Here is a 27116-nt window from a genome sequence, read left to right on the forward strand (position 1 = left end):
AAATTTTTAATACGCTCTCGTGAAATTCTGTCTTTGTGGATTATAAATAAGATATCATTCTGACCCCTTCAATTGCTTTTTGGTAAAGCTGGGATGTTCGTTTTCATGTGTTTCTAAACACTGCATTACCCAGTCTCAAATCGTCTCAATGTAAATGTCAACACAGATAACCTGTGCAGTACCCTACAGACGATCTTAAATGTGAGTATTTTCGACAACGATTTAATATTTTTTAACATCGCGTCATATAGGATTCTCTACATAATAACTGATATATTTCAGATTGATTTCACCGTAACAAGTAATGAACCATTGAGACAAGACTAGCAGCAAAACATCCAGTTAATGAAATTATGAAGTTTAAAGAGGAATAAAATGTTTTTATCATGTTCACAGTTTTATGATGTTATAATTTAACACAACACAGCAGTGCAGCCACAATTTTATATCATTATTATGTATTAAACTTTCATATCTGTATATTAATTTTAGATTGTTAATTGCCATAAGTCAATTTTAAATAGTTATTATTTTCATTATTAAAAAGGTTGTGATTATGCATTCGTTCCATAATAAAAGATGTAGGTCATCCCATATCATTTGCAGATGTCACAAGTATAGTAATTACAGCCAATAACTCCAACACATTCCAATCTTCAACAGAGGAAATTCTCTTCAAAATATGTGACTGGTTCTCAATCAATAAATTGGTATTAAATTGTAACAAAACTAACATAATTCAATTTAAATCCTGTGCAAATTCAACCTCGCAAACTTCTAGATCCCTATTAGAAACAACGACAACCAAATTTCTTGGCTTAAAAATCGATAATGTGTTAAATTGGAAAAATCATATTAAAGAAATTACCCCCAAACTAAATTCAGCTTGTTTTGCTATTAGATCTATGCAAAAGATAGTAAATATCAATATCTTAAAAACAATATACTTTGCATACTTCCACTCGGTAACGAGTTTTGGAATAATATTCTGGGGAAATTCCACAGATAGTAACAGTATATTTCTATTACAAAAAAGAGTAATTAGAATAATAGTAGGTGCCAAATCTAGGGAATCTTGTAGGACTATTTTCAAAAAACTACAAATAATGCCCCTGGCTTGTCAGTATATCTTTTCATTAATAACCTTCCTCGTATGTAATCGTGAAAACTTTGTAACTAATTCAACAGTTCATAGCATAAATACACGACAAAGAAATGACTTTCATACTCCATCGACAAGTCTATCGTGCTATCAAAAAGGGGTGCGTTATATGGCAGTGAACATTTTTAATAGCCTCCCTATCGATATAAAAAATGAAACTCAAAACATAAGATTATTTAGGGCCAAATTAAAGAACGCCTTCTATTCTGTAGGTGAATTCATGACATTCAATAACGCTTCATGAAATTGATACTAAAACTTTGTGTTGTACTAGTAGACTATATTGTAAATCTCGTCTGTATATATTTCATCTAGACTGTGACTATAAATTAAGACTTTATAATAGTATTAAGTTTTTTGACTTGTTCCATATTCTAGCTGTAAAGCAATGTATGAATACCATGGAATGATAATAAATACAATATAATACAATACAATACAATACAGACAAAATTTACAAGATATTGTATGTAAAAAAAAGCCTGATGATACCCGAAGGGCGAAAACGTTTGCTTAATTTCTAATTTTTATATTTGTATAGTACACAATGATCACTTACATGAGTAAATGTCATTGACTTTTTATATTTGTGATATGTCAATAAGTCTGAATTAATAAAACAATATTACATCATATTATATTGACTATCTGACCATTAACATGCTTTCTAAGATACTGCATTACCGTAAAACTGATTTTTTGTTCATTTGTTATACCTAGGCCTATATGCGTACAGCTGGAATTTTCTTCGCTTGTCTGTTTGAAATAGAATATTATTATGTTTCTTTTTCTAATACCTGCATTCCATAGCAGCTGGAATTGTTCTCTCTTGTCTGTTTCTAAAACCTGCATTAGGCATACTAACAGCTTGAATTTCTTCTCTTCTCCATTTCTAAAGACTGTATTCCGTATGAATATTTTTCTAGTGTCCCTTCGTAAAACCTGCCGGTGACTTTAATGATTTTTTATATATGTAACTTGTGATAATGACTTCATCTCTCTACGTTTAGTTACTTCTAATAATTATATTTTATCTTGCTTATTTAAATACTGCCTACACGTCTCTTCTACAGGGATTTTGCGACTTTTGGAACGGAAGGCTATTGCTTAGGAAGGAGTAAAGATAAATTCGTTAACAGAAATATATTCAGGAATGTCTCGAGAACTTATCGTCATACATTAAAATCTGACAAAGATCAAATGACATTTTCTACCAAGTAAGCTTTCCTTATAAATATATTAAGCTTAAACATATTTTCTCCAGATTTATTGTCAAACATTTTATTCTGGCCGACACTAAAGACATAATTAAGTCTGAAAACTGGATAATAGAAAGAAACTTTAAGAATCACTTGAGGTGCTTTTACGTGTCTGAACAGATGAGTGTGACAAGACAACAGGGACCAGGTGACATCACTATTTTCAGTGGACTGTAGATGGAAAAGGCAAGAGAAAAAGATGAGACTCTAGACGTCGGAACGATTCAACGTTCTTTCTTGGATGACTTTTTAGCTATCAGGAAAGTAGAATAAAAACCAGAGGGATTCCTATAAAATGTGGAAAACAGACGTCGTCACCAGCAGTCGTACAGGAGAGAGCCGACCGGGGTAAGTCTGAGCTGAGTTGTGTTGGTGTTGTGCAGATTGTGTGACTGTCCTTCAATTGCAAGTTTTTAAAAACTGCTCAATAAAAAACGTACAATTTCATTCTACCCTTTCAGAACATAAAATGGACAAGTGAGGATCTGTACAATAGATCATTAGATAGAAGTATTATCACTTAGTATCCTCGGAAAAATATGATGACGATCAGTCCAGTTGTGGTTCAATCTTGTTTCGATTGTTTTCGTTTATATTTTACTAGTGGCCAATGCTGCAAACTAAGTTCATTAGGCGTTCAAATAAAATTTTTTTCAGATTTATTTTCAATGAAAAATACCAGACATTTTGAAAGTTATTTGCTTCCATAATAATGAAATATACTCCCTCTGAATGGTTTTTATGCCAAATACTTTTTCTTGAACCTATGTATCTTGAGATTCAACGCGAAAACGCAAGTAACAATGTCAGGGCGATCTGTGGGTTTTTCATGTGGGAGTAAAGCAGTAGCTATTTCAGGTCATTGTGGATTGTAAAAGTCAGGTTTGCTATGCTTTGGAACAATAAACATGGCATTTTGGTATAGCTGCTGCATATAGAGCTTGAAATGTAGAGTGTAAAATCATTTTATCCTGCTAAGAGATCTTGCTGAAATGATCGAGAGACTACAAAATTTTGTAGGCCTCTTATTTTATCAGTAAGTAATACCGTCTTTCCTTAGGAACTGTAAGTTTTGCGCTCTCTCGAGCCAATACCGAAGAGAATGACGCATATAAGTTCTACACCACACCGCCATTAAGTATATGAAAAAGACCCAACCCCATTTGATTAATAACTATAAAAATATTTTATTTTTAATAACAATATTATTATCTGACGTAATATTTGTAGTTTTATATATATATAATAGCCGCCACTCAGTAAATTATAGAAATGAAGTTCTAATTTAACACATTCTCTATATCTACTTATATAACCCCAAAACGTTTCACTTTCATATCATCAGTATAGCATTAATATGTATAATTAATGAAAAATAGTCACATCATGGCATTAACTGTAATGAAATTTCATTTCTAATGGTAATAATGTCATCAAACCACCTCAAGTTTTGTAGATTTCAATATCCAATACACAACTGTACTCAGAAAATTACACACCGCAGAATCAGGGCCTGTAAATTATTTTTAGTAGGCCTAAGTCTTTAAGTCTTTAATAACCAATTGAATTTGAACTCTAAATATGTCAGCAATCCTGCAGGTCATGGCCTTCGTGTAATAGATATTGTTTATTGTAGTGCGTGTTTTGTTTTATTCTGAAATCACGGCTGTGCTGAAATGCAATTAGTTCTCAAAACTGAAGGAAGATGGATTTTGTAAAATAGGAAAATAGTGTAGGAAAATTGATATTTCACTGAAAACTACTATTTTTCTGAAAAACTTTGGGTTCCAGGCTTCAAAATGAGGGGTCATTTATTAAAATCCGTTCAGCCGTTTTTCTGTAATTTCCATTAACAGTTCAAATTATATATATATATATATATATATATATATATATATATATATATATATGTATGTGTGTGTGTGTGTGTGTGTGTGTTCAGCCAGTCACACATCAGCGCTTGCTGTGTTAATTCAATCGTATGATATGCTGTGTGCATGCCATTGACTTCGAATCTACTAATAAGCAATTACAAACCTACTGGTAAAGGAAGAAGAAAGCGACTGAAGATTCCCGGAGACAGAAGAAGCTGAACTGTCAAACCCGTATTGTAAGTGATGATGAGTGTCACTTATGTTATGTACAATTTTCCTTATAAGTTATATATATTTTTATTTCTAGTTTCTTAACAAATTTACCACATTTTTATGATTTAATAAAACGAATTCAGCCACTTTGTGAGAATTTTATCTTTTCTGCTTTTAATCTTGATAAAATTTGTATGCAAATGTTATTCCATATTCCATTTCTATATAATAAATCAGGCGTTAAAATTTATTTGGCTATCATCAGTCTATTCATATCTCAACATCGATCATTAGGGCAGTGTAATGGAGCATGTATTGTAAAATAAAACTGTATACAATTAAACGGTAAGTTAATTATATTATTAAGAAGCATTTTGTTAAATCTGAAAACACGCAAATGTAGTAGAATCAGTGATGGATGAATGGTCAATATTCTAATGATATTAGTGTGTTCAATCAATTTTTGCAAACAAAATCTATAGAGACGGAAATTCCTAAACTTAACAGTAGACCTATTGCATGTGCCCATTAATGCAAAAGTCACATTTAAATTCATATTTTATAGCAAGCGCATTTTTCTGACCTTTACGTCGTGCGCGGGCAGCAAGCGCTAAGTATTTTTTTTATTTTAGTAGGTTATTTTACGACGCGTTCTCAACAAGCGCTAAGTATGGAAAGAGGAAGAGTTGTGTATATGAATAAGCAGCCTGTTGGATTAAGAAAACAGTGGTGCACAAACTTCAAACGGAACGTGAAATTTTATGTCGTTATTTTTATATGGCTTCTTTCTGTTTAATATTATCTATATTGTCTGTAAAACAAAAGTACTAACACTGATTTCTTAATATTGCACTTGTGTTTTAAATCTTAATAACATAATAGAGAGTTAAGAAGGAATATTCATTAAATTCTATAGCAGTATAATATTATACTGTATTAAGTGGATGAAACACATCATTCATAAAGAAAGTAATATTCCAAAGAAAGAGATTGAGTATGACATGATAAGTTGGAATTTATATTGATGGTATCTTTAGCCTTACAAAAGTAATCAATAAACTAATCAAAACATTATTACAGTACAAAGCAAAGTTACTTAGGTACTGTATCTGTTTTAAGTGTAACTAATATTACATAACAAAATTCTTATCGCATTATGCTTTTAAGGTGATATTTGTGAGCAACTTCTTATCATCAGAATATTAAATTATTTTCTCGAAATCTGCTGAAGCTATAGAGCTGACATTTTTACAACACATGGGCACGTATCTTTTGCTTATGATGTAACAGTAGTTGCTTTGTTAATTCATTTCTTTACAAACAATTTCCATGCGAATATCTTCAAAATTTTCAATACACTGTCTTCAGTAATACGTATATACGGTATATTAGATTTACGAAAACATTCTGTAAGGCTACTAAATAAATAGGCCTATAAAAATTTCACTTTTCTATACGAAAAGTTGAGAAAATATTTCTTTTGAAGAAAAAAATCAAAGTTGTGAAAAATGAGCATTAAAATTAAAACTTACATTCTTATAATGCACTTATACTTCTCAGGCAAATCTAAAAATTAACATGGATACAGTTTTAATAAGTTCTCTTCCCTTTATCTATTGAATCAGTGCTGGCCATCCCTGAATATAGCTCGACCAAGCGGCATATACCACCTCTTTCGTTTGTCTCTTTCCTTTCCGCTGTAAAGTGCTCAGGCTCTCCTGGGCTCTAAAGCGCGTTTGCTCCTGTGGGCATCAATTAACATGACTGTCTAGTAGCATCGTTTCTGAAACTTTTTTGAACTGGGGACCACTTTTTTAAGTCAGAACAGTTCCGCGGACCACCTTACTCTTGCTCCCTTCGAAAGCAAATTTATCATTTTTGTAGCATATTTTAATATAAATATAGGCCTACTTATATTTTAAAATGGAATTAAGTAATTGATTAAATGGCGATCTTACTCGTGTTAATTATGTAAGCATGTGCGGCTTACAGCTGTTTCGGTGCTACTTGACACCATCCTCAGAAGGCTCTGAGTAAAATTTATCGACTGTTTTTAACCAATGTTAAAAAACAATTACTGTAGTCTATAACTTCCCTTATTAACCATTCTTGTGGGAAAATCAATTCCGCCTTAGAGGTCTTATAACTTTCATTAGTCTCCTTAAAGCCAAACCATTAAATTTATTTCCGGAAGGACTTGTGTTAAAGCTGAGTTTGTGGCAAACGGTGGAACTCCCGTCTGCAAACGAACACATAATTTGAAATACAGGGTGATTCACGAGGAAAGGTAAAAAATTTAGAATGTTAATTCTGAAGTTATTGTGAGCGAAAAAGTTCATATGAATATAGGTCCGTTATCGAATGGTTACGGAGATAAGGCTCTTTGATTTCACAAAAACTTCAGGGATTCCATTGTACTAACTCGCATTTAGAGGCAAATAGCGGACAAATTTAAAGTTTATATTGATAATAATGATAATAATTATTTATTTTAGCTGGCAGAGTTAAGGCCGTAAGGCCTTCTCTTCCACTCAACCAGCAAAAAGTGTATATACATATGCATGAACTTACAAAGAATCCAACAATTTGATTGAGATGAGAGTTACATGTATACAAAAGTTATTTACAAATTAAACAACAAAATACTATGAACTATTAATTAAACACTGAAATAAACTGTGTAGCAGAATTAAACTAAAATACATAGAATGTTAATATATTTCAAATAATATTAGATAATAGAAAGAGATTATTACGAGACAATTAAAATACAGCACAATCAGGATGATGTCTAAAGAAAAAAGTAACAATGTAGTCAGTGATAGTTTAAATCAGTATGATTGGAGTGAAATGCTAGTAAGGTTATCTTTTAAGCTGTTCTTAAAGGTGTTTATTGTCTTGCAGCCCCTAATACTTTGTCACGTATGCATACATACCTAATATTCTAGAAGTCGGGGTCGATGTTTTCGCACATTTTCAAAGGTACCTCCTTCTGCTTCAATGCACTGTTGCGCTCGGGCGTGAATCGCGCTGGTCGCTCGGAGGAGTTACACGTGACTGTTTTTATGCCGCATCCAAAATACGGTCGATTAGCGCCTCTCTCGTTTCCCCGTTCCTTTGCTATACCAAGTCTTTCATCCAACCCCATAGACAGTAAATACTCTTCGATATGGTACCTTTTGTTCGGAAAGTGTCGTTCATATTCGACGGCACGCAAGGAACTTCCATCGCACAAACCATAAACATACACAATATCGGCGTATTCTGCAGTCGAAAATTTATAAGGCATCTTGAAAAACACAACTTATCACTTCCGATAACTGTACCTGTATAACTACTGTACTGTAGGTAGCTGACTGAACTGCTGTGAACCGATAAGTGATAGCATATTTGTTGCGACATTTGTAATGCCCCACCACCCGGTTTGTTTCTCTTCTCTTATCTACATCGCTCACAATGCAGATTCCAATGTTACGTCATTCATCGGTGATCTTGTCTCACGTCAGCAGCATATGGTAACGTCTGATTCACATTGGGGCGAGACGTTTTACCAAAAAAATGCATCTAGCTCCGCCATCGTTCGAAAACGGACCTATGTTCATATGAACTTTTTCACTCAAAATGGCCTAAGATATCGTATCCTAAATTTTTTTATCGTCAATCACCCTGTATATTACGACTTTCTTAATTCTGACGATGGCTAAGAAGTGATACCTCGTATCTGTAAATTTGTAGGTGAATAAAAAAAATAATTTAAACATTAATTTTTCTCGAAATAGACGAAGTTTTTATAAACATTTCTGCTTTGCAAGATCTTCTACTCGTGGACAAAATATTAGATAACTTTCTAATTTTGTGAACATAATAATGTAGTTAAACTAAATATCATAGACACGAGGTATGAATTCTTCGTCAACGATATGTTAATGCATATTTCATTACAAGTCACGACTCTTATTCGGAGATGTGGAAGCTGTGCTTGCTCGTGATGGTGACTTGCGCCTGCGCACTGCCTGAGAACCTCAACAAGCGCGACTCGTCGCACAGGTACTGCGGCCGCAACCTGGTCAACATCCTGAGCTTCGTGTGCAGCGGCCGCGGCTACAACGGCGTCGAGGAGATGGAGGAGCGCAAGCGCAACTCGCACGCGCTGCCAGGTACGCCTGCTGGCAGCTTTACGATGTCGATAAAGTAGTGGGACACATTACCATCAGCCTGTGACGAATGAGTTCTAAGGACTGAGTCTAAAAGAAAAGCAAATGATTTAACATTTGCGTCCCAAGTTAATACGCATAAGCATCCAAACAACAACACAAGAGGTAACTTGTACATAAAATACGACATTCCAACCCGGTCGGGGCAAGTTACCTGGTTGTGGTTTCTTCCGGGTTTTTCCCTCAACCCAATATGAGCAAATACTGAGTAACTATCGGTGCTGGACCCCGGACTCATTTCACCAGCATTATCACCTTCATCTCATTCAGACGCTAAATAACGTAAGATGTTGATACAGCGTCGTAAAATAACTTACTCAAATAAAAAAAGTCATACACTGCACAGATTTTTAATCCGGTAAATATAGTCTACTTATGACTGCATTTTACAAATATTTTGGAAATGAAAGTCGAAGAAATGGACATTGATTTTATGACAAACGTACTAGGACGTGTGGAGTTAATGACTGTTGTTATAGTCCCGTCGCTCTAATTTCCGGCAGCCAATCACGTTGTAGGTCGGCTACATTTAAACGTGTGCGTCTTGTGATTCGCTGATGAAGACGTTACGCATTTCCTAAGGCTCGATAAATACTTAATATAATCGCCCGCCATTTTGGCTCTTTCGTTGGCGTTCGCAGAAAGCACACGAGAACATTATTTGCCGCTCAATTATTTGCTGAATTACAATTTATTATCATAGGACCTACGACATGATAATGTTTAACGGTGTGGCAAATAGATACCTCGTCTGGTAGCTCGGCAACGAAAGAACAAAAATGGCGAACGATACTACCTACCTATACTTTATAGAGCCTTGACTTCCTAAGGCGTAAGCAAAGAGGAGGAGTCACGCCGGGAATAACAGCGTCGCGACTATAGAACATTTCGTGAGACCATCCCTTTTGGGAAATAACTAATATTATTGTGTGCTCAGACGCAAAATAATGACATTGACGGCACAATGGTTCTCCCGCGCCCGCTATAAAACCCAGATGAGGGGACCTAATACGTTTGATTTTTTATTATATTTAAGTCCATATTTTGTTGTACTGAAAATAGTTTCGAAAGTATTTACTTAAATTTTCGGTATATAGAGCTCGTTTGCTTCATTTCTTTCATAGGCCTACTACGCAAAAATATAATCGTAGGATCGCCAATCGCTATAGGAATTAATCTACCCGAGTGTGCGACATAGCACGTCTGTTGCGACGTCATGAATGCTGGTGGAAGGCCTGTATAATTGTACAGCGGCCACGCCTAGAATCATAGACAGAAGACATGACTCGTAATGTCTTTTCAGACAACACAATCCCTATCACTGTTGTAACGTTTCTTCTGTTTAATTAAGGGAAACATTGACTGAACTGTGCCCTGACTATCACTCGTTCCATGGCTGCTAGGCTACACCTCGTCTCGTAGAGTTCGATGGTCTAGCTGTTACCATAGTAACTAACCTCTTCATCCAGGCATATTAGAACAACATATAAAAGACCCAGAGGGTTCCAGACAAAATTTATCGGCCATTAAATTTCTCGCGGAATAATGTCTGTAGTTGAGAACGTACTACACTATTGCCACTACTAGGCCTAGGCTATATGCATTCGTGTGCCGTGGCTCATAGTAAGAACCTTATGCATAGTACTGCTACTGCTGCTGTTCTTTGATCATTAGGGACCGGTTTTTTACGTAATATCAAGATGTGAAATATGTACATATTTATGTAAGAAAAATAAGCTGAATATGTACCAAAATATGTAAAATCATGAAAATATTTAATATCAATATCTGGCAGGTATAGGATAGGTAAGACTCTCCAGTTGTGATTCCATAGAGCACCCGACTTTTTTACCGCACACTTGACACATTACTATTTTTCCATCTGTAGTGAAAGCTTCGTCCATCGAAATCCATAATTTTATTTTTGTCGTTAGGGTTGAAGATACAGGGGTCATTTTACTTAATTAAAAGCAGTAGATAAACTCGCTTGCACTTTATATTGTAAGCACTAAAACTAGAGAACTGAGTGAAATGAATGATACAACAGTACTGCAAGCACTGTTTCGCTTTACTGGATTAGGAGAAAATAATAGGAGATGTGGGACACACGCCTTTTAGCTGCTCCCTCTAAGAAACAAAGTACCTACTAAAACCTCAAACTATAGGTATTTACAAACTGTCTCATTCAGAAGGGTAGGCTTATTCCAGCCGAGAACCATACTTCCTAATTGCTCCCATTTCCTACAGGTCTACTAAATTTAAAGGAAAGAGGTCGAGCAATAACCTGAAAAGCTACTTATTTTATTCTTTCAACATCTTTCCAGTTTGTTCCTTCACTCCAGCTTCTTTTCAAAAGTCGGCTACTTTATTGCGGCTCATGTCAGACTTGACACGGGTTTTCCGAGGGTGGATAAGGTTGCAAATTGCATGGGAACGGCTTGTTAAGACGTGTGCAGAACAATAATAGTTCGAGACAAATCATGTCGTCCTCGTCCCACTCCACCGCATGAAAGCAACGCTACTTTCTGAGTGATTTTTACAATACGAGGTAGTTGTATGAGAAAGGTTGCCCTTTTGTTCACTCATATTTACAGTGGGTAGTATGCGATGGGTGCCTCTATTACTTTCTGGAACTAAGGACGTTATGTTTCGTCCTGAAATATATCCATTCTTGAGTAGGTAAAAAGGCTTTTTAAATCTGTGTATTTCAAATTGTAAACTTCCCCAGCAGAAGTTTTTTCCCCGTTTTAGAAAAGTAAAAATGAATAAAACCTCTAAATATGTAGATTTATGTAATACCAATATGTAAAAATATGTAGTATCAAATTTTAATATATTAATGGTAATTACAAGATTCACAAAGATGTATTATTTGTGTACCGTTAGGTTGAAAGGGATATAATATGTAATTACATAAAAATCCGGTCCCTATTGATCATAGTTTGAGTCCCTTCGATTTCTGTGATAATGGCGTGTTCTACAACGTATACAAAATGGATTTTATTATTTTTTGTTATTTGACGTAGACTGGTCGTACATTCTTCGGCTATCCATGTAGTTAGATGTAAGTTTATATGGCGTATTTCTGTTTTCCAAGGTGCAGCCTAGAGTTACACAAATCTCTGCTTGCACGTTTAACAGATGCCGACGACGCTTTCTGGTGGCTTCAGCTTTCGGATGAAGAGCTACAATTTCCGTTTCGATCCCGGGCGGCGGCAAATACGCTGTCGAATCGAGAGTTCCGACGACAGACTCGCAACGACCGCGGCATAGTCGAGGAGTGCTGCATCGTGAAGGGCTGCACCATCAACGAGCTGGCGGACTACTGCCTGTCCCGATAGACGCGCAGTGCTAGCAACAGTCTTACAATATTACGATATTTATGCAAAAGTAATTTTTTGTACGAATTATGCATATAAGTATTATTATTATACTTGTTTCATTTGCAACTGAATTTATATAAATATATATATAATAAAATAATAACAACTTGTGAAACATTTTCATAAATACAAAACTTTCAGTATGGAATCTTATGGCCTCTTCTTATTACACCTTTCCTGTTGTCTATTATCCAGTGGTTTCAAATGTACACTGGGTAGCACAATTTTTTGGAGACTTTCTTCGTCCATTCTTCGATTATTCTCGCATAAATTAGTATTAGTATTAGTATTAGTATTAGTATTAGTATTTATTTATTTAACCTGGTAGAGATAAGGCCGTCAGGCCTTCTCTGCCCCTCTACCAGGGGATTACAACTATAACATGAACAATAAGATTACAATTAATATTAAATTTACAATTAAAATTACAATACAAATTAAAGTACGACAAGAATACCTGATTAATGAAAGCTAGACATTTTATCATAGAAATTAAGAACAAAGAATATTTTTGAATTTACTAAATTTCAAATTAAACCTACAATAACAAAATTCTATAGTGATGAAATTACCGGATATTGAAATATTTTGTGATAGATTAAGAGAACTATTTACAAGAAACCATGTCTGAACGAGTCTCAATTACTGACCAAGTGCCTAGTAAGTTTGCATTTGAATTCAATTTTATTTCGACAGTCCCTGATGCCAGCAGGTAACGAATTCCAGAGTCTTGGCAGGGCTATTGTGAAAGAGGATGAGTATGAGGAGGTTCGATGGGATAGTATTGTTAGTATTGTTTCATGGCGAGAGCGTGTGTTGTTTTTTAACTATCAGTGTACCATTTAAGTGATAATATTTATTTGTGCTTGTGTGCAAGAATTTCTTTGTTTATGCAAGAGAGTAAATCCAGCTACCGAATGCACATAAATATCTCAGTCCATTCAAGTCTTCTTTTTTCAGCCGTATTTAAGATCCAATTTTCAGACATGTAGCACAGCATAGGTATCGCATTACGTTGTAAATATGAACTACTGGGTGTTCATTTCAAAGTGTGTCATGACGTCACTGTTGATGAGTCAGCGATTTGAAGCGAGTTTCAGCTTTTGTGTCAGAGAAGTTGCCCATTAATCAAGGCGTTCAATCTGAACTTGAGAACGTGTCGTAGCAACAGATGGCGGTCTGTACGGGCTGTGTGCTACCATAAACTCTTTCGAACTGTGTTTTGCCGGGCAAGTCATACACAGGGTATTTGTTATCACTGGTTGCGTACGGAAACATTCCACAACACAAATCAAATGCTCCGTGTCCATGTTGACCGTCGAAATTAATGTCATCAAATACGTAAGTAATCGTCTTAACTCTCTCCACATATCCCGACAGTAAGAAAAAAAACTCACCTCAGTACATGTTTCGAAACATTTCACATTCCTGCCACTATCGGCGTTACCGTACGTATCAGTAAGTACTCTTCTGAATGAACGCCGTACTTTCTAGGCAACTTCTCTGGCACAAAAGTAATACACCTCTGTGGAAGTGTAGGAAGATTGAATTCTCTAGGCTCATCGACTAGCTACATGACGGCATACAGCGAGCCATGACACACTTTGAACTGAACATCCAGTAGTCATTTGTTTCTCATCTCACCAAGTTCCCTTCTTCACACGCACATGTCTCTGAGGCCAAGTCTGCAAAGTGTCACAATCCTCGAGGTTAGAAAACAGAAAATTTGAACTCAATAAGGCCTCAAGTGCCGTAGTTTTCAAGAGAGAAGGTCATTATCAATAGTTCAGAACAGTGATGTCAAAGCAAGCGCATTTTTCTGACCTTGACGTCGTGCGCGGGCATCAAGCGCTAAATATGGAAAGAGGAAGGGTTGTGTATATGAATAAGCAGCCTGTTGGATTAAGAAAACAGTGGTGCACAAACTTCAAACGGAACGTGAAATTTTATGTCGTTATTTTTATATGGCTGCTTTCTGTTTGACATTATCTATATTGTCTGTAAAACAAAAGTACTAATACCAATTTCTTAATATTGCAGTTGTGTGTTAAATGTTAATAACATAATAAAGAGTTAAAAAGGAATATTCAGTTAAATTCCATAGTAGAACAACTATGCTGTACTAAATGGATGAAACACATCATTCATAAAGAAAGTGATATCTCAAAAAAAAAAAAAAAATTGAGTATGACATGATAAGTTGGAATTGATATTGATGGTACCTTTAGTCTTATAAAAGTAATCAATAAACTAATCAAAACAATATTACAGTACAAAGCAAAGTTACCTAGGTGCTGTATCTGTTTTAAGTGTAACTAATATTCCATAACAAAACTCCTATCGCATTATGCTTTTCAGGTGATATTGGTGAGCAACTTCCTATCATCAGTATATAAAATTATTTTCACGAAATGTGCTAAAACTATAGAGCTGACATTTTTACAACACATGGGTACGTATCTTTTGCATTTGATGTAACAGTAGTTGCTTTGTTAATTCATTTCCTTACAAACAATTTCCATGCGAATATTTTCAAAATGTTCAATACACTATCTTCAGTAATACGTATTTACGGTATATTAGATTTACGAAAACATTCTGTAAGGCTACTAAATAAATAGGCCTATATCTGAAAATTTCTTTCGAATAAAAAAAAATCAAACTTGTGAAAAATGAGCATCAAAATTAAAACTTACATTCTTATAATGCACTTATACTTCTCAGACAAATCTAAAAATTAACATGGATACAGTGTTAATAAGTTCTCTTCCTTTTATCCATTGAATCAGCGCTGGCCATCCCTGAATATAGCTCGACCAAGCGGCATATACCACCTCTTTCGTCTGTCTCTTTCCTTTCCGCTGTAAAGCGCTCAGGCTCTCCTGAGCTCTAAAGCGCGCGCTTGCTCCTATGGTCATCAATTGACATGACTGGTTTAGAACCTTCACCATGCTTTTGGCAAACTGAGTAACTTACCTCTAAAAGGGTTTCAAGACACGTCGTCCAATCATGTTTATGTCCACACATTCTTTTGGTCATTGTATGTAATGTCCGCTCATTTTACGTCCATTTCTTTTTTAGTCCACAGCTTTCGTATCCACTATTGTAATGTATATATTCTGCTAAGAATGAAACGTAGGGCTGAAAGAAATCCAAATGGATCTCCACAACCTATCATTATTGAAGAACTGCCATACATAAAGATGAGCAAATTATTATGTTTGGGCCCACTACCAGAAATGTCTCCGGTAAGAATGGTCAACAGGAAGCAAAACACAGGACGAAGTGCATTCCCAAGACGACTGGACGATTTGTATCCGTGGATCTATAGACAAAATATTACAAGGAGAGCAGTTCCTGCAATTCGATTCTGGAGAGCAGTCATGTTTTTTACAAATACTCTATCGTTACAACAAAAAAGAAGTAACATAAATTACGCCGATAGGACTTTCAAAGCAGTTTCAATGGTTTTTTTTATACTCATCCAGTAAATCCATAGCGCTATAGCCCATGAAGGGCCAAGACCGACCAGCCGGCTGCTGGCCTCACATCCACATGCCGACGCAGATGTGAACGATAATGGAAACTACATCAGGTAAAATAATTAAAGTGTAGGCCTACTACTTACAAAAAATTATGTAAAATTTAATTTAATTACTAGTCTAAATATTTAGTACAAAACCTCTTTTCCTACTAAGCCAATTATGTAAGATCAATTTTTAGGGCATTTTAAGGTAATTTTTTTAAAGATTTTTAGGTCATAAATGCATTGTTTTTAGGACATTTTTTCATGATTTATAGGTCATCAAAATCCTAGCCCTACTGATGATGATGCATTGGTAGTGACGGCGGTATGGGTACTATATAAATCCGCCTGTATTTCTACTCTGGACTCTACCAGCATGGCGGAATTCCATTACTAAGACTGCAACAGTCAGCTGGACTTGATGACGTCATGTCAGAGAGAGATGGCTAACGAAGATTAATTTTGAAATTATTAAGAAGTACCTGTAACTTTCCTTATCAAGCAAGTCATTTAAGATGTCTTACAACTTGAGGTTTTATTTCGATAATGCAGTCCAACTCCAAACAATCAAATCAAATAAGATATTTGCACTGTAAAATGTGGTCAGATATTTGTCTCCTACTTGGACTGGCTCATCCTGAAAGCAAAATTCGAGCAACTGTTGCGAATTCAGAAAACTTTTACGCTTCACGATTTTTCGGACTTATTTTTATTTAAGTGAATAACATGATTCCACCAGGTATTCTCCTTTGGGAAATAATACTGGGTGTTCAGTTCAAAATGTGTCATGGCTCGCTGTATGCCGTCATGTGGCTAGCCGATGAGCCTAGAGAATTCAATCTTCCTACACTTCCACAGAGGTGTATAACCTATGAGCCAGAGAAGTTGCCGGCGTTCATTCTGAAGGGTACGTACCGATACGTACGGTAACGCCGGTAGTGGTAGGAATGTGAACTGTTTGGAAATACGTACTGCCGGGATATGGGGAGAGGGTTAAGACGATTACTTACGTATTTGTTGACATTAACTTTGACGGTCAACATGGACACGGAGCATTTGATTCGTGTTGTAGAATGTTACCGTACGCAACCGATGATAACAAATACCCTGTGTACGACTTGCCGGCGCAAAACACAATTCGAAAGAGGTTATGGTAGCACACAGACCGTACAGACCGCCATCTGTTGCTACGACGTTCAAGTTATACCGTACACGTTCTCAAGTTCAGATTGAAGAACGCCTTAAATAATAGGCAACTTCTCTGACATATAAGCTGAAACTCGCTTCAAATCGGTGACCCAACAACATTGACGTCATGACACACTTTGAAATGAACACCCAGTATATGCTAATAGTTTTCATGATCCTTAAATATCTAGTAATGATCCTAGACCGAGTCTGACGGACAACATAGCAAGCACTCGGCCACAAGAAGCAAGAATCAAAGAAGGAAAAGGCAGGAATAGCTACACTTACGAGGATTCTGGAATTGATCACAGAAGTACCTATGAGGCCTAATTATGTAAAACTGCTGATATTCCGGGATTAAAATGTTTGTAGTGGAAAGTTTTTAAATATTACTTCGCGATTGAATTTGCTCGTATGATGTCATATTGTGATCAGTTCATATGCGGACTGTCTCTCTTGCTGTCGAGTGAAATGCATTGCAAAAAAACTGCAACTACGCAGCTCCTTGGAACGCGTGGGAAGGAGACGCCAGCCTTCGCGGCGGCTGGGACTTCGCCTTCCACATTCAATCAGGTGAGATAATCCTCATTTTTCGGCAGTTAACAGAAATTTCCCTATATAATGAGGCGCTCCCCGTGCTTCACAGCAGTCCTGCTACTACGAGCATCCATTGCAGAAAGGTAAGCTCACATCTGCGTGTCACCGAAGACAATATAATAATAATAATAATAATAATAATAATAATAATAATAATAATAATAATAATAATAATGATAATAATAATAATAATAATAATAATAATATAATATAATTGTAACATATCGGGCTACTTCATACTTTATATTGCCATTCACAGACTGAAAGTACCGGGATTTTAAAAATGTAATTTTTAGGAATAAAATACATTTACATATACGATAACACAATTTAAAGAGATGTAAAATCATCACAGTCTCTATCATTATGTAAAGTATAGTAGTTTGGTGTGATTACAATATGCTTATGTTACGTCCCGCGCCGTGGCGTCGTGGTCTAAGGCATCCTGCCTAGGACTCGTGTTACGGAATGCGCGCTGGTTCGAGTCCTCGTGGGGGAAGAAATCTTCTCATGAAATTTCGGCCAGTGTATGGGACCGGTGCCCACCCAGCATCGTGATGGACTTGGGGAGCTACGATAGGTAGCGAAATCCGGTTGCGAATACCAGCTATAATGGCTGGGGGGATCATCGTGCTAACCACACGATACCTCCATTCTGGTTGCATGATCGTCCACCTCTGCTTCGGCATGTGGGCGTGAGGTCAGCAGTCGGCTAGTCGGTCTAGGCCCTTCACGGGCTGTAGCGCCACGGATTAATAATAATAATAATAATAATAATAATAATAATAATAATAATAATAATAATAATAATCGTCTTCACTTTCATGGACCTAACTCTTAGGTCAGTTTCGCTCACTAGGTTATCTTCATATTTCTCCTAGATTTCTGTAACGTAATTGTGTAAATTATTTCTGAGCAACTTTATTATGAATAAATTCAAGGAAACAATTGTTTCGGGGCCGGGTATCGATCCCGGAACCTTTGACTTAGCGCATCAACGCTCTACCGACTGAGCTACCCAGGAACTTCACCCAACAATGTCACAATTTTTCCCTTTTTATCCATATAACTCGAGTGGGCTGACAAGACGCCAGAAACCCACATAGAATGCACACAAACTCTGTGCACCTCGCACCGGGACAATTTTTCCCTTGAATTTATTCAAGCCTGCTTCACAGGAGTTTTACCTGAAAGCTAGATTTGCAGATTTATTATGGTCTACAATCTATTTACTTGTTCATCATTCTTTTTAATAATATTCTATTTCTTTACGAATATTAAGGTTCCTGCTTTCATCTGTCTTGTGAAATATTATGTATTTCTTGCTTGCACTTCCAAATGTTTTTTCGTACTCTTTTGAGTGAATGAGTATCGCGCCTGTCATAATTATCACAGCGCTGTTATGGAAAGCTACTAATCTATGAAAAGACAGCCTCACGTCCACATGCCGAAGCAAAGGTGAACGATCATCCGACCAGTACGGAGGTATCGTGCGGTCATCACATGATCCCCAAACAGGATTTCGCTCCCAAATTAATCACGATGCTGGGTAAGCAGCACTGATCTCATACACTGGCCGAAATTTACTTCACAGCACTCATTCCATACCGCCTTAGACCACGACGCTACGGCGCGACACAGGTAGGCCCTGTTAATCCGTGCATTCATAAATCCACAATTGAGGCATTTAGTTGCAAAATCAGATACATCACTATACTTGTTTTTTTGAAAGATGGGACATGACAGGAGCGTTGCGATCGGAAAAACAACTGAATGTCACATAGCGTGGTAGGCCTGTTGCTATGGTAACAACGGTTGAGTTGCCAAACTTACAGTTCGCACGTGGCGAGTGCTTAATAGCTCTCTTGGCGACATTTACTGTGCACACAATGTTAGCATTGGTACGTTTCGGCTTTGATTCTCTGTCGATTTTTGTATTGTTTTCTTACCTTCACGTCAATTGTCAATGAATGTTTTAACGTCAGCCATTTTAACGACAATTGCTACCTTTCATCAGCTCGCAGCGTGGTAGTCCATATTGGCAACATGGCACTGTAGTTACAAGCTCGGCCGCTTAACTGTCATGTCCCATCTTTCAAAAAAACAAGTATAAAACAATTTTTCAGTATGAAGAAAAAATGTTTGCAAGGAACCAAGGATTTGCAACCAATACTATTCTTTCATCATACAAATCCATGTGATGTATTTGGCTATAGCGGTTGTAGAATCATATGAAGATATGAAATATAACATTAAAAAGTAATGCATCTGGTTTTGCAACTACACGCTGGTTCATTTGTCGGCAAGGAGCGTGATGCACTTTTGCAAATCAGCTGAGCTGAAGGCAGCAAGAATAGACAGCAACGCAAGCGCATTGCAGTGCAGTCAACAAAATCCCTGTTTAGCAATCACCGAACTGCTGAGTGGCACGTGCACGCTTCTTTTAATATAACAGCGGTTTAGACGCAGGCGCTCTGTGTTCGAGTCTCGTTTCATTGAAAACTCCATAGTGAAGTTTCTGGTATATAAGGTTGTTGTTACCCCACATTACACATCATCATAGCGTCCTTCTGCCATCATTCTATTGCCATAAAAATAGCATTCCCCGATCACGGCTAGCCTAATCGAAACCTAGACACTCAGCGGACCGTAGCGTAGTCTGCTTGGGGAGATAGCACAATAAATCAGCAATGATTTCAATTTTGGTCATAATGATCAAACTCCTATAACGTCATGTAACAATATATTAGTGTTGTGTTAGTTTCAGTAGTTCTTGCAATATAGGTCATGGAGATGTAATAGTAGTTTCTTGTTTTTAATAATAATAATAATAATAATAATAATAATAATATTATTATTATTATTATTATTATTATTATTATTATTATTATTATTATTATTATTATTATTACCAGTAGAGTGCGCAGTGAAACTGTTTTATGCCAAGAACATTCATTTCTGCTAGCCTCTCGTGATAAGAGGGCTATACTGTACTTCAGCAGAATTCGCATTTCATCTATCCCAGTTTGATGTACAATTTATATAGCAATGAGGACGTAGTGGCACAATTATTATTATTATTATTATTATTATTATTATTATTAGTAGTAGTAGTAGTAGTAGTAGTAATAGTAGTAGTAGTTTTACCATGTAGGCTACGCAGTTGTATTTCAATTTAGTGGTGAAATTTCTGGCTACAAACGCAGTGGGCCCGAGTTCGAGGAAAGTAAACAATCATGAATTTCTCATTCAGTCAAGTCCGTGCTGACCACACCAAATAGAAGCATCGCCACTTGCGACTGTCTAGTGTGATAAAGAATTGGAGACAGGACAAGCTTCTGTGTTCATTTTTGGAAGATAAGATTTTATTGACTGTTTGGCTTATAAGATCAGTGACAAATTCCGTATAGGTTATGAATTGTATGTATGTATGTATGTATGTATGTATGTATGTATGTATGTTTGTATGTATGTATGTATGTATGTATGTATGCACTTATTAGCACTGTAATTGGATATACTCTGGGTGGCAGTGATATTATAATATACAATAGCATTATAATAATTACAGCAATAAAATAACATAGATAAAATAAACGTAAAATTAATTCTAACCATAAATAAATAAATGCAATAAATATAGAACTATAAGTAAAGACTATGCTACTCTGCTCCAACCACGAGAAAGTCTTTCTGGAATGAAACGGAGCGGGGTAGTAATGCTGTGAATGAATGTTGATGTCATAAGATGTCATAAGGTCACACACGTGGGTACTCGTATCTCTATTGGCTCGCTCTCACAGCACAAACAATAACATTGTTACACACATATTTATACCACCCTAGTTATAAAATTAGATCACTGTTAATCTCCTGGTCTTTTAATCCCTCCATATAGGAAATAACATATGCAGGAGAGCGCATGGTTTTTAAACTGACGTTATAACGGTAATATTATCTATCTACTTCGCTCCAATAGACGAAGCAATAGTAAGCACGTTCCTTTCACGGTTGATCTCCTGGTTGGAGAGCTAGTATAAGAGGAAGGCACAAAATAGGAGAATGCTGGGTTTGCAGTGCAAGACCTGCCCTTGGACAGAACACTATGAATGAATGAATGCTATAAATAAAGCCCACTATGAAGCATGCATAAATAGAAGTAAACCTAACTTAAGTAATTACAAGTCACCTTAGAGGTCCTTTTTCTATCCAAAGCTTCCTTGGCCATTGCTATCCTCCTTTTGACTTCCTGTCAGCAGCTCATGTTATAAGCAGTCTTCGAGACTTCGGACCCAATAGAGCAGTTCAGTGGGAAATCCGCATAACGGTGTACTGAGTATAGTGGTAAAGCGTACAGTGGGTGGGGTACTGTAGAATGAATGCCAACAAATACGCAAAGGAAAACGCTCTGGATTTGAAGGCTCTGACGAATAATTTGGTTTTTATACAAACCTATTTTCAAACTGTGTCTGAAACTATTACACAGTTAGAAAAGTCAGAGCAAGAGATGCCGGAAGCCCTCAAATTAATTTAGAAAATGAAGCAGAGAATTAATGAGACATCTGAATGGTTACTGAACGTGTAAAACAGAAGTGGAAATCAATTTTATGTAAAAATAACGGATATGCAACATTGTGTAACATAAACAGCAAATTAGTGGACATAGATTCACCCGAGAATAAAGGACTGTCTCTTAGAGACTGCAATGATGTTAGGTTTTTTCGTTTTGCTCCTATCACATCATGCGACGTAGAGCGCAGCTTTCTACAGTACAAACTTTGGCAGATAACCGAAAAAGATTTACGATTGAGACACTGAGAATGTATCTTGTAGTAGGTGCATTGGAATTCGGTACTGTAACTGCACTTCCTAAAGACGACCAATAGGATAAATGAAAAAATTAAAATTGCTACATGCTTATTTCCACCATTAACACTGTGTATAATTAAACACAAATGCTTATAAAAGACAGGAGAATAAATGCTTTTTCACATTCTTTTGATATTATCATTGTGTAATGCATATTTACTTTCAGAATGTACATACGTGTTTTTCCCCATACTACCGTACTCTACTCTAAATAGCAACGTTGTTACCTCAACACATCTCTATCTACCTGCAGCGAGTCAACAACCTATAGTGCATGCACAGTAAACTTATTGTATCGGGTCCAAAGTCTCGAAGCCTGGTTATTAGTCATTGCTTATAACGATAGATATCATAGGGTGACTTGTCTGTGTTTGCTTGCTTGCAGATGTGGCGAGTGGTGATGGTGGCGGCCTGTCTGTGCGTGCTGTGCGAGTCGCAGTCCGACCTGTTCCAGCCCCAGGACAAGCGCGGGTCCCGACGCTATTGCGGCCCCACGCTGGTCAGCACGCTCCACATCATCTGCAACGGCACCTACTACACCAACATACGGCCTCTGTCCAGGGCGCAGAAGAAGGCTTGGCCAGGTACAGTACCAACGATGCCGACCTGGAGGCATGTCGCAATCGCTTGGTCCGAAAGGTTGTGGGTTCGAGTCCCGCCTTGGGCAGGGTGTTGTGTACGTACTTACTGGCTTTTAAGGAACCCGGAGGTTCATTGCCGCCCTCACATAAGCCTGCCATCGGTCCCTATCCTGAGCAAGATTAATCCATTCTCTATCATCATATCCCACCTCCCTCAAGTCCATTTTAATATTATCTTCCCATCTACGTCTCGGCCTCCCCAAAGGTATTTTTCCCTCCGGTCTCCCAACTAACACTCTATATGCATTTCTGGATTCGCCCATACGTGCTACATGCCCTGCCCATCTCAAACGTCTGGATTTAATGTTCCTAATTATGTCACGTGAAGAATACAATTCGTGCAGTTCTGTGTTGTGTAACTTTCTCCATTCTCCTGTAACTTCATCCCTCTTAGCCCCAAATATTTTCCTAAGCACTTTATTCTCAAACACCCTTAACCTCTGTTCCTCTCTCAAAGTGAGAGTCCAAGTTTCACAACCATACAGAACAACCGGTAATATAACTGTTTCATAAATTCTAACTTTCAGATTTTTTGACAGCAGACTGGATGATAAAAGCTTTTGAACCGAATAATAACAGGCATTTCCCATATTTATTCTGTGTTTAATTTCCTCCCGAGTATCATGTATATTTGTTACTGTTGCGCCCAGATATTTGAACTTCTTAACCTCTTCAAAAGATAAATTTACAATTCTTATATTTCCATTTCGTACAATATTCTCGTCACGAGACATAATCATAGGCCTATACTTTGTATTTTCGGGATTTACTTCCAACCCTATCGCTTTACTTGCTTCAAGTAAAATTCCCGTGTTTTCCCTAATCGTTTGTGGATTTTCTCCTAACATATTCACGTCATCCGCATAGACAAGCAGCTGATGTAACCCGTTCAATTCCAAACCCTCTCTGTTATCCTGGACTTTCCTAATGGCATACTCTAGAGCAAAGTTAAAAAGTAAAGAAGATAGTGCATCTCCTTGCTTTAGCCTGCAGTGAATTGGAAACGCATCTGACAGAAACTGACCTATACGGACTCTGCTGTACGTTTCAGTTGTGTACGTACTAGTTTAAGAAAAGCGGAAAAACAGGAAAAGAGTAACGAGAAAAAAAACGACAAAGACGGTTGACTCCTTTTTAGCCTGGTTCATGTGTTTTTAAGTTGAAAGATTGTTCATTTGGTTTGTTGGCTGGTCGGCTTCTAGTGCTGAGGTCCTCCCGACTGACTTCGGTTTGATAGTTACCTACTTTTAATTTCTGTACCTCCTATTATTTCACCAAGGTCCTGACCTAAGGCATCACCTGAGCTATAGAATGTGTGCTGGATTGAGTCTTCATGAAATTCCGTCCAAGATATGGGACCGGTGCCCACCGGCTCCGATGAACTTGGGAAGCTACGAAAGGTAGCGAAATCCGGTTTTGAAAACCAGCTATAACGGCTGGAGGGATCATCGTGCTCATCACACGATACCTCCGCTCTGATTGTATGATCGTTCACCTCTGCCGAGTCGTGTGGGCGTGAGACCAGTAACCGACTGGTAGGCCGTGTCCCTTCATGGGCTGTACACAAAATATTTTAAATCTATAATTTTAATTTACAAAACTTACTACCAGAATAGCATGCGTAACTTGACAAAGTATACCTAACAAAATGTAAAACATATAACTTAAGTATAAATAATTAAAACTCTGTGCTGTTATGTAAATGATATTCCAAACTCTAAATAGATCACAATTTCCTTTCGTTAGTCGGCTATTTATCAACTACTGGGTTACACAGGTTGGTGATGGCGAGATGAGGCCGAGGATTCACCATAGATTACTTGACATTAGCCCTATGGTTGGAGAAAGCCTCGTAAAAACCCTACCAGAGAAATTCGAACCCACGCTCAAGCGCAACTTCAGATCAGCAAGCAAACACTTTAGCTCGCTAAGCTACGTCGATGGCTACAATTGCTTTACAGATTGTTTAAAAAAAAATTAAATTAGATGCACAGGCAGACATTCATTTATAGTTTCCTGCCAAAGGGCAGGTCTTTCACTGCAAACCCAGCATTCACCAATCTCTCCTATTTTCTACCTTCCTCTTTGTCTCCGCATACGATCCAAGTATCTCAATGTCGTCTATTCATCTGATATCTTCTTCTGTCCCGAACATTTCTCCCATTCACCATTCCTTCAGTTTCTGTCCCAGCAATTCCTTTTTCTCTTCTTGATCAATTTTAGCATTGACAGACGATAAAAAGATTTCTGTAAGTGAAACTTAAATGACTGACTCTGATACTTCAATAAATAATGTAATGTTCATAATTACAGAGCATTGCAAAGTTTTTAACCGCGACTGTGAAATGACCACCATTTGATAACAGGAAGTGTCAGTGATGACGTAGAGCATGAGTTCCATTCTGTTTCATCACACCCATTATGTAGGCCTACTTCTCTATGCGGAGTAATGGGGAGACAATCTAGTGAAGAAAAGCGATGCAGACAAAAGCTATGCCTCTCCACCAAGCCTCAATTTCTATAGTTATTTGAAATGATGCGTAATTCTTTTGCAGATTCAGACGACGATGTGTGGATGGAGCTGCAGCTCCCGGAGAACGTGGAGCGGTACCCGTTCAGGTCGCGGGCCAGCGCCGTTGCCTTCCCCCGCAGGGTCTTCAAGCGGCAGAGCTGGGGCGTGGCGGACGAGTGCTGCGTGCGCAAGGGCTGCGACTACAACGAGCTCAGCTCCTACTGCGCGCCCTAGGCTGCCACCTGTATAGTTCCCGAAATAAATCTTAGCACAGTTCATCTCGCTTCTACTTATTCCCCATAACACCTGCCATAGGGTCAAATTCAGGACTCTGATTGTTACTGAACATCGGAGTTCTAGACGCAATGGCAGCCTCATTCCGACATATCTCAGATGCGGTATATTCAAGACAATAGTACGTTCTAGCTTTATAGTTTTTGCACACCCTGTCAAATTCTAGCAGGAGCCACTGAGATATTTGCCATTGGGACTCTATTGTTTAATTTATTTATCAACAGTAATCTCGCTAGAGGTTTTGATTTATCTAGAGAAAATCAAAACTCGATGGGAATTAATTGACTATTACACGATTAGAAGAAAGTATATAAAGATTAGAAGTAACGAAGTACTCCAATACAATAAAATATTAATTGACTTACGAAAATGCAACTGTCTTCAAATGTATTATTGTGCCACCTCAACATTACGCTAGATGGCAGTAGTGTGTTATCATTGGCTGTTTTCTTGTTATCAGTTGTGCCAACTATGGAAACTTCATTGAACTCTGTAGACCATTACTAGCAATGCCTTCTCGATCTAGATCACGATGGCAGTGTTACTAGTCAAGAAGGCTTTATTGATCCTGTTTCATTTTTATTAGAACAGTTGCATTCCACTTCAATTATCCGAATCCCAGTAAACAACGTCACTTGACAGATGATTTTCAATAAATCTTAATATTAAACAATCTCTGATACGTGACTATCCATAATATCATATAGCAGAAGCTATAACAAACATAACCTAAATAATATATACAAGTGTTAGAAAAGTTTTAACGACGATGACATAAAAAATAAACGTGAATAATTTTAAAAGGAATAATTATTGAATGTACAATTTTCAAATTTGAATGTTTTACTGCTTGGTGGTTCAATTGATGTTATATTGGACGTGTCCGTAAAAGAAATGGAACTCGTTGATGTAGGCCTACATGGTGTATTCAACTTATTCAGGATTTCCCAATGGTGCTCTTCATTTATTTGTAAATAGGATTTCAGGGAAGATGCATAGGTATGACCAGTGATCTTTATTAACTCGTGTTCTTGAATGCCAATGCGAGTCATATTTGAAACTACTGTGCATCGACTGGAGTGGTTTGTAATTTTTTTTTTTTTTTTTTTTTTTGACGTCCAGACCAGCAGAGTTTGAAATGTTGGCAAACAAAGAAACAAATGCTAGGGACGCGATAAAATTGTGCGATAAGCAGCCATGATTGGTTGAAATACGTCCTTTCGTACCGTTTTATTGGTCAAAAGTAGTATGACGTAGTAAAAGTGTAATAGTCAATATAAATTCCCCTTTCGCTACATCTACAACAGAAAAAGTCATCGGTATATCTATGCAGACGACACTGCCCTCGTAGCAATGGGCAACACCAAGTTAGCGTACCGTAGGT

General features: G+C 37.1%; 2 protein-coding genes across 2 annotated transcripts; both read left to right on the top strand.

The window, feature by feature from the left end:
• The first annotated feature begins 2659 nt into the window (after nt 1–2659).
• LOC138708647 (bombyxin F-1-like) lies at nt 2660–12244 on the top strand. The gene is made up of 3 exons (XM_069838734.1): nt 2660–2769; nt 8454–8665; nt 11864–12244. Exons 1-3 carry the CDS (start codon nt 2717–2719, stop codon nt 12061–12063), a joined length of 465 nt encoding a protein of 154 aa, XP_069694835.1. The 5' UTR covers nt 2660–2716; the 3' UTR covers nt 12064–12244.
• Nucleotides 12245–15684: 3440 nt separating this feature from the next.
• On the top strand, nt 15685–25716 carry LOC138708564 (LIRP-like). Its single transcript, XM_069838679.1, has 4 exons — nt 15685–15700; nt 17321–17499; nt 22671–22869; nt 25482–25716. The coding sequence occupies exons 1-4, from the start codon at nt 15685–15687 to the stop codon at nt 25670–25672; spliced, it is 585 nt and encodes a 194-aa protein (XP_069694780.1). The 3' UTR covers nt 25673–25716.
• The last annotated feature ends 1400 nt before the right edge of the window (nt 25717–27116 follow it).

This window comes from Periplaneta americana, chromosome 11, assembly GCF_040183065.1.
Source record: "Periplaneta americana isolate PAMFEO1 chromosome 11, P.americana_PAMFEO1_priV1, whole genome shotgun sequence".
In the NCBI taxonomy this organism is placed as follows: Eukaryota; Metazoa; Arthropoda; class Insecta; order Blattodea; family Blattidae; genus Periplaneta; species Periplaneta americana.

Coding starts and splice junctions, on each gene's coding strand:
- LOC138708647 (XM_069838734.1), top strand. CDS start 2,717: ATGTGGAAAACAGACGTCGTCACCAGCAGTCGTACAGGAGAGAGCCGA. Junction 2,770..8,453: donor ACAGGAGAGAGCCGACCGGG/GTAAGTCTGAGC, acceptor TTTCATTACAAG/TCACGACTCTTATTCGGAGA. Junction 8,666..11,863: donor CAACTCGCACGCGCTGCCAG/GTACGCCTGCTG, acceptor CACGTTTAACAG/ATGCCGACGACGCTTTCTGG.
- LOC138708564 (XM_069838679.1), top strand. Junction 17,500..22,670: donor CGAGCATCCATTGCAGAAAG/GTAAGCTCACAT, acceptor GCTTGCTTGCAG/ATGTGGCGAGTGGTGATGGT. Junction 22,870..25,481: donor GCAGAAGAAGGCTTGGCCAG/GTACAGTACCAA, acceptor ATTCTTTTGCAG/ATTCAGACGACGATGTGTGG.